Source organism: Pteropus alecto, unplaced genomic scaffold, assembly GCF_000325575.1.
Source record: "Pteropus alecto unplaced genomic scaffold, ASM32557v1 scaffold359, whole genome shotgun sequence".
In the NCBI taxonomy this organism is placed as follows: domain Eukaryota; kingdom Metazoa; phylum Chordata; class Mammalia; order Chiroptera; family Pteropodidae; genus Pteropus; species Pteropus alecto.
This window is the reverse complement of record NW_006443119.1, coordinates 1,645,061-1,652,078: the sequence shown is the minus strand read 5'-3', so window position 1 is coordinate 1,652,078 and position 7,018 is coordinate 1,645,061. Positions and strand designations below refer to the sequence as shown.

The 7,018-nt window shown below is 53.4% G+C and overlaps 1 protein-coding gene across 1 annotated transcript in view; it reads left to right on the top strand.

Annotated features, from left to right (window-relative positions):
• The window catches only part of CNTN2 (contactin 2), a 19,363-nt gene extending 17,282 nt beyond the window's left edge, over positions 1–2,081 (top strand). Inside the window, exons 19-22 of the mRNA XM_006922864.1 lie at positions 30–216; positions 544–656; positions 1,148–1,316; positions 1,679–2,081. Coding sequence (XP_006922926.1) covers positions 30–216; positions 544–656; positions 1,148–1,316; positions 1,679–1,788 — 579 coding nt within the window. The 3' untranslated portion in view covers positions 1,789–2,081. The remainder of the gene's footprint in view (positions 1–29; positions 217–543; positions 657–1,147; positions 1,317–1,678) is intronic.
• The last annotated feature ends 4,937 nt before the right edge of the window (positions 2,082–7,018 follow it).

Here is a 7,018-nt window from a genome sequence, read left to right as displayed (position 1 = left end):
TGACTCTAGGGTATCTTTGTTCCCTTCAGATCCGCTACTGGAAAGCTGGGGACAAAGAAGCCGCTGCTGACCGAGTGAGGACAGCAGGGCTGGACACCAGTGCGCGAGTCACTGACCTGCATCCCAACACCAAATACCATGTGACCGTGCGGGCCTACAACCGAGCGGGCCCTGGGCCTGCCAGCCCTTCCACCAGTGCGACGACCATGAAGCCCCGTGAGTGCGCCTGGGGTGGGGAGGTGCCCCTAGGATCACTCTTTCTCTAATGCAAGAAAAACGCTCCAGCCCAAAAGTGCTGGGCTGGACGGTAGTAAGACAGGAAGCCTGGTGAAAATAAGGGAGTGGAGTTCATGGCTTCTAAAGCGCCTTTTTCTTCTCCAATCTTTGGATTTTCATGGCGTTTATTTCTTAGGTAGCTGTGACAGAATGTTCTGGGTGTAACTGCAGCGGGCAGACATCTAGAAAAAGGCTGGCTGAAAGCAAAGGGGGTGGGTGGCAAAGAAACACGTGCAAGTCGCCCCAACTTCCTCCCTCCTCTGGCAGCTCCACGGCGACCTCCTGACAACATCTCCTGGACTTTCTCGAGCTCCAGTCTTAGTATTAAGTGGGACCCTGTGGTCCCTCTCCGAAATGAGTCTGCAGTCACTGGCTATAAGGTAAGGGAGGGACCAGGCAGGCACTGGCTAGTGATGAACAGCTCATCGGTGTTTCCAGTGAGCACAAGGGGGCTGCAGTCTACAGCAGGAGGGATTGGAGCTAAACATAAGCAAAGTGTTTGTGATTGTGAGAGGCATGAAATACATGAGTGGTCTTCCAGGTGATTTGTAGTAGAGACTATAAGAAGGGGGCAGATGGCATGTCCTGCGGAAAGGCAGGGGTCATGGAGGCACTGACGGCCCACGTGAAGTCTCGGGTCCTTCTAGCCTAAGGGATCTGCAAAAATAGTTCAGCTGCTTGCACGCTTCCCTCCACCAACGAGGAGCTTGCTCAAGAGCCTAGTCCTGGTCAACAGGAAACAGGAGGGGTGAGGAGGCAGAACCTCCAGGGCCCAGAAGCACATGGGTTCTTCCCAGGGCCTTGAGCTGGGGAAGAGAGAAAACTTGGCCTAGGCGTAAGTAGCTCCACCTGGCTAACACCCTTCGTACAGATGCTGTACCAGAATGACTTACACCTGACTCCCACGCTGCACCTCACCACCAAGAACTGGATAGAAATTGCAGTTCCCGAAGACATCGGCCATGCTCTGGTGCAGATTCGGACCACAGGGCCTGGAGGGGATGGGACCCCAGCAGAAGTTCACATCGTGAGGAACGGAGGTGCTTCCTCTCCCCATCCGCCCCCCACCCCAGAATATCAAGGTCCATGCAGATGCCCGATGAGGGAATCTTCCCCACCCAAGCCAACTCCAACCCAGCCAGACCCCAAGGGGACAGGGCAAGGCAGGCAGGAACCTGTGCCAAGTAGGCCTGGAACCGCCCTGAGGGCCGGGGAGGTGAGTGTGCTCCTTTCAGGGGTACAGGGGTCCTACAAAACGCTGTAGGAGTGGGGCTAAGAATACATCCCAGCCCAGAAGCCGGCCCTGAGTCTCTGTAGAACGTCTAGGACCAGTCCCAAAGGTGGGGCGGGGTGAGGCCAGGCCCAGCCCACCCAGCCCCACATTTCCACCTGCCACTTTCAGGCACAAGCATGATGGTGGAAAACTCGGCAGTCTGCCCAGCCGCACATTCGGGCACCATCCTCTCCCACTCCATGGCCATGCTCATCCTCATAGGCTACCTGGAACTCTGACCTTGGCACCCCTCTCCGCCACAGCCGGACACCTGCCTCCGATGAACACAGCCAGCTGGCCCTGGTCCCTTCCCGACGCCAAGGTGGCCCAACACTGTGCCTAAGAATGGCTGGTTTTAAATACCTATTTTAGACTGTGCCCTTTTTGTAGAAGGTAGGATATTTCAAATTCTGCCACAGGATAGAACCCATACAAGGATTTTTTTTTCTTTAAATCAAGAGGCACCAGGCAGTAACTTTCGTGATGATACTGAGCCCTGTGCCCTGGCCTTTCAGGGCACCTAGATGGAAGGAACGGGCCTGTGGAAAGGAGGTTTGAAACATCTATCTGCACATCTGTGGAGGTGGCGCCCTGGGACTGCATGCAGACTCTGGCCCCTGAGCGCAGAGTCTGAGGCCCGGCAGGAACACTGGTCCTGATTGGGCTGAAGTGGGATGAAGTGTGAACACCAACATCCCTCAGTCTAAGGAGAGGGCCAAACCCCAGGACCAAGGACCCACGGCTGGACCCTGACATTGTCCTCGATGACTCCCTGGAGGCCCCTACCACCTGCCCAGGTGGCTGAGCACCAGTGCCCTAAAGTCCGAGGCCAGGAGCCTGAGCCCCTGCAGCTTGGTGGACGCTACTCCAGACTGCTGGGGTTGGGGACTGACGAGGGCTGAGAGGCTGGGACACCTGGTAGAGAGGAGCACCAGACTCGGCCTGATGTTCCCTCTTAGCCAACACTGCCAACCCGACCCTGTCAACCTAGAGTGACAGAAGCCACTACAGGTGGCTGGATGACTAAAGGGCTTGTCTTGGGGCGGTCTTCCACCCCACCAAGACCCACCCTGCACAGCCCTCCAGGGTTTGGGCAGGAGACAGGAGAGAGGGGTCTTGCACCCATCTCGTCCTCCAGCTCGGCCTGCAGGCCCCAGGACTCCGCTCCCCCAGCACTGACTCGCTCGAGCCTGGGAAAGGAATCCGGCGTTCATTCTGTGTCTGGGAGTCGGGAGCCTTCTGAGAAGGACGAGGATAAATGTGGCCCTGCCTACACCCAGGAGTGCCCAGGACCACCTGACAAGACCCGTCCCCCAGGCTGCCTCGGACCACTCTTTTGCATTCCCCCAGAAGAAAGAAGGGTTAATAAATGGGACGCCCTATCTTGTGGTCAGGTATATTACCAGGCACAGAACATCAGAACTGGGAGAGGCTTTAGAGCTCAGCTTGTCCAAGCCCCTTACTTTACAGACGAGGAAACTGAGGTCAAAAGGGTTAAGGACTTCCCAAGGTCGCACAGCATGTCAGCAACGGGGCTGGGATAAGAAAAGTCTCCAGGCTCCTTGTCTATCCAGAGGAGGGGGCAGTGATGAATGGCTACGGCCTGGTTAAGGTGGTGGTTTAAGAAGGGCAGTGGCTATGAAAATCTGCTTCAAGAGATTCCAGTGGGGTCAGGGCCTGGCTGGGTCCCAGCCCAAGGCACGGGCGATTCTAGGAGACATCAGTCCTTCTCTGCCTTCTGAGCCTAGCTTCTTCGGCTGGGACCTCAATATGCAGCACTGGCTTGAAGTCCCTGTTCCCCTTACCCTTGCTTCAAGAATAGCCCAAAGCAAGGATGGGGATTCCCCAAATCCAGGTAACAGTGGTGGCACAACCAGGAACCCCCAATGCCCATGCTCTGACAAGTGGCCCTGGATATCTGGGAGCAGCAGGACGGCCATCTTGTAGGGGACTGGTGCCCTGAGCCTGGTTTCTGTAGTTTACAGTTATAGCTCTATTTTGCTATGGTTTTTAAATTTTTATGCCCTGCTCTATTTTCCTGGGCAGGTTTATGTTGATAATTTCACCCACGACAATTTTTTTAAAAACGTAAGCTCACACTTCCTCTTCCTGCCACCGCTATACCCATCACCCTGTCCCAGCCCAAGACTGCCTCCCTGAGAGCCATCTGATTACACCCTCCTCACCTGCTTCTGTCCATCCCCCGATGCAAAGTGCTGGGGGCTCAGCTATGAGACCAATCTCCCATTATAGGGCCCCCAAACTGGGCCTAGCATTTGTGCTTCACCTGCCTCCCGGCTGTGGTTTGGCTGTGCCTAGCTCCAACAGGAAGGGGATGCTCAAAGTAAGAAACCTTCTTCCAAAGTTTAGCTGATTCTGTCCTCACTGCTTTGGGCTGCATCAGGGGGAGCAGGGTACAGGTGTCTAGGTGCTGGTCCAAAAGGGGTGAGCTGGTTTGGCACAGTACCTAACTGGTGCAGCTGGAGGCTGCAGTCCCTAAGCTTGCTTGAGGCAAAAGACTCGACCAAGTGTCTTAGTTCTAATGAGGCCTATTAGCAAAGGAGAGGAAGGCAGTCTCGCTGGGAAGCCAAGAAGAGGTTCAAACTAGGAAAATAGCCCCAGGAAAACCTAACCACTGTACAGGTGGGATTTGTTTGCGGGGATAGAACAGAACTAAAATGATATTCTGGCAGCCTGAGACTTCAGGTAGAGCTCAGGTTTAATAAGACTGTAGGTGACCTGAGGACATGCAAGCTTGTGAAATGGAATAGCCTCTTGTTGGGGTGGCTTGTACAGGAGTTTCCAAGGAGGCAGAAGAGATTAGATGGCTTCTCAGAGTCCCTTCCTGCCCAAGGGGCCCCTGATTTTCATTTCTGCTTGGAAGGGCTGGTGTAGTTCAGGGGGGCTCACCCCTGCTGTGGTCATGATTTGACTCTGGATCTCTCCTCTCACTCCAAGCCGCAGCGGCAGCAAGGGGATAGCCATAAACTAGTACTTTAGTGGCCAGTAAGTGCCTTGGGGACTAGGGACTGAGACAGCCTGCAGACACCACTTCAGGGCCCGGGGAGACAGTTTCTCTGTTGTGAGTACACTTGAGCTCAGCCTGCAGGGCTCTTCATGGCCTTGGCTACCTGGTCCTCGCTGCTCTGACGGCCCGATGTATACCTCATCCTCAAGGAGGGCAGCTCTCTCCAGATGGAGTCTCGGGGCTGGGCAAGGTCAGGCTGTCTGTCTCCTTTCATTCAGGGCATCAAATGATACTGATGGCGCCAGGGAATAGGAGGGCTATAAAGGGGAGTAGAGTTTCTTTTGATAAAATTGAGACTGAGGTTAGACATCAGAAAAACTCCTGCAATGAGGCCCTGGCATAGTAAGAGGCTTCTTCCTTTTTTTTAGGGGACTTTGAGGAATTTCGATAGCTGTAGCTCTGGGGTCTAGGTTAGGTGAAGATTGGAGGGGTGGGGAGATGCTGTAGGCGTCCTTCCAGGGCTAAGATTCTTAGAATTGAAAAGTGCTCAGCACAGGAAGAGTCTTGGAGTGTCTCTCCGCTGTGGCCCCTGCAGTGCAGTCACAGTCACAGAGAGAGAAGGCTCCCCCAAGCACTTTTCCCAGTGCACACTCACTCCTCTTGGCAATCCCAGGAGCCCCCCAGTTCGTGCTCTGGACAAGAGCCCAGGCTGGCTAAGGACGTTTTATCCCCTTCGTCTCTTCCCCAGCGACAGGACTCTACTGGTCTCAGAATGGACTGCCACCTGAGTTCTTCTGTGTCACGAGGATAGTAGTGTACTCAAACCTGGGCTTGCGGCTCACGTGTGGTGCCCTATTTCCCTGGGACGCCCTAACCTGGGCTTCATCCTGGGGATGAACGGGGTGGCCAGAGCCTCCTAAAGTGGCCTAAGGGATTAGATGGGCATTTTTAAGGGACTTCAAAGGGCTCCATGGAAAAAGGTGCCTGGCAGCTGTATATACATGGTCATAGGCTTTGGGAAGGTAGGACAGTAGAGGGAAACTGAGGAGGAAAAAGATGGGTCAGGTAGTTTTGCCTTAGAGTCCCAGGAAGCCTAACGCCCTTAGTTAGGGTGCACCCTGCCTTAGCCTCCTGGACTCCAGCTCACTCACCCCACCCCATCCAGGGCCTTGCAGAGCTTAGAAAATCTGGCTGGGCAAGGCGTAGGGCTTTATCGGACCACTGACTTGACTCGGTTTTTGTTCAGATGGAACCACTCCCACTGGCCTCTAGTCTGTCTCTCTTGTACTTCTTGTAATGGTAGTTAGTTATTGACTCTGGTAGCAGGCAGTTCTTAAATAAAGATGGTTTCTCGACCTGCTGAGGCAGCTGGCACCAGCTGTGATTTTATCATGCGGCTGATGCACACCTCCTTGTCCTGTTCCTTAACCCTGGGGTCTTTGATCCATTACCTTCACTTTTCTTCACCCAGCCAGCTCTAAGGAAGTCACTGCATACGATCCATACGGCTTCATTCAGTCCTGGGATGGGTAAAATATCAGCCCGAGAGAATTTAAGGCAAGCCTAATCCGTGCACAAAGGCATTTTGCTGGACTGGGCTGGCTTTACTAACACAATGGGCAGTAAACAGTGCCCTGAGCTTTAGGACATTGGAAGTATTGACTCAACTATACCAAAAGGAAGTCTCCCTGAAAATACAGTGACCCCTACCTGGTGAAAAGGTACCTGTAGTCTCTGCTCACAGCAGCAAAAAGAATTTGAATTTCTTGTCAGTTTCTGGCTGCAACATCCTTTCATGCATCCAACACCTATTAAACACACACTGTACCTGAGACATCTTCAGTGATACACTTGTGCAGCCTTGTGGTGCGAAGTAGGTTGGGTTCCATGCTGACCGTGCCCACAAGCTTTGTCAGGGATAAGGGAGATGGAGGCAAGCAGAGGCCCCACTACTTGCTGCTTAGCCATAAACCCAGGGCCTGTTCAGCAGAAGCCCCAGAAGGGGCCAGCATGGACGGCAGCATGGTACCACAACAGGCTCATCCCTTCTACTTTGTACCCAAAGGGGCTGCTGGGAGCACTAGCCACTCTAAAACCCAAATTTTAGTCCAGTCAGCATCTCCTTGACCTTACAGAGGCTGCCTACATGCACAGAATTCAGTGACCGGAACTGGGTTTGGGTCTTTACCAATATATCTGAAGGTATTTTGTTTTCTTCCTTGTTCAATCTCATGGCACCCTCAGAGTCAAAATTCAAGGGCACAGAGGGCTATAATCCTAGAGCTGTACAATAGTCCATCCATGCTTGACCACTGGCTTGCTGGAGAAGCAATTCAGCTCTTCTTGGGTTTTAGTCTCTCTCATCTGTGAAATGGGAAGCTGTGCTCCCGTCCTCTTCCCTCCTCAGCGATGCAATGCTGAGTTCATTACCTACTAAGATATCACTTTATGCACTTCTTTTAAGTACGGCAAGCTCTCTCCTAACTGCTTCAGCAAACTGT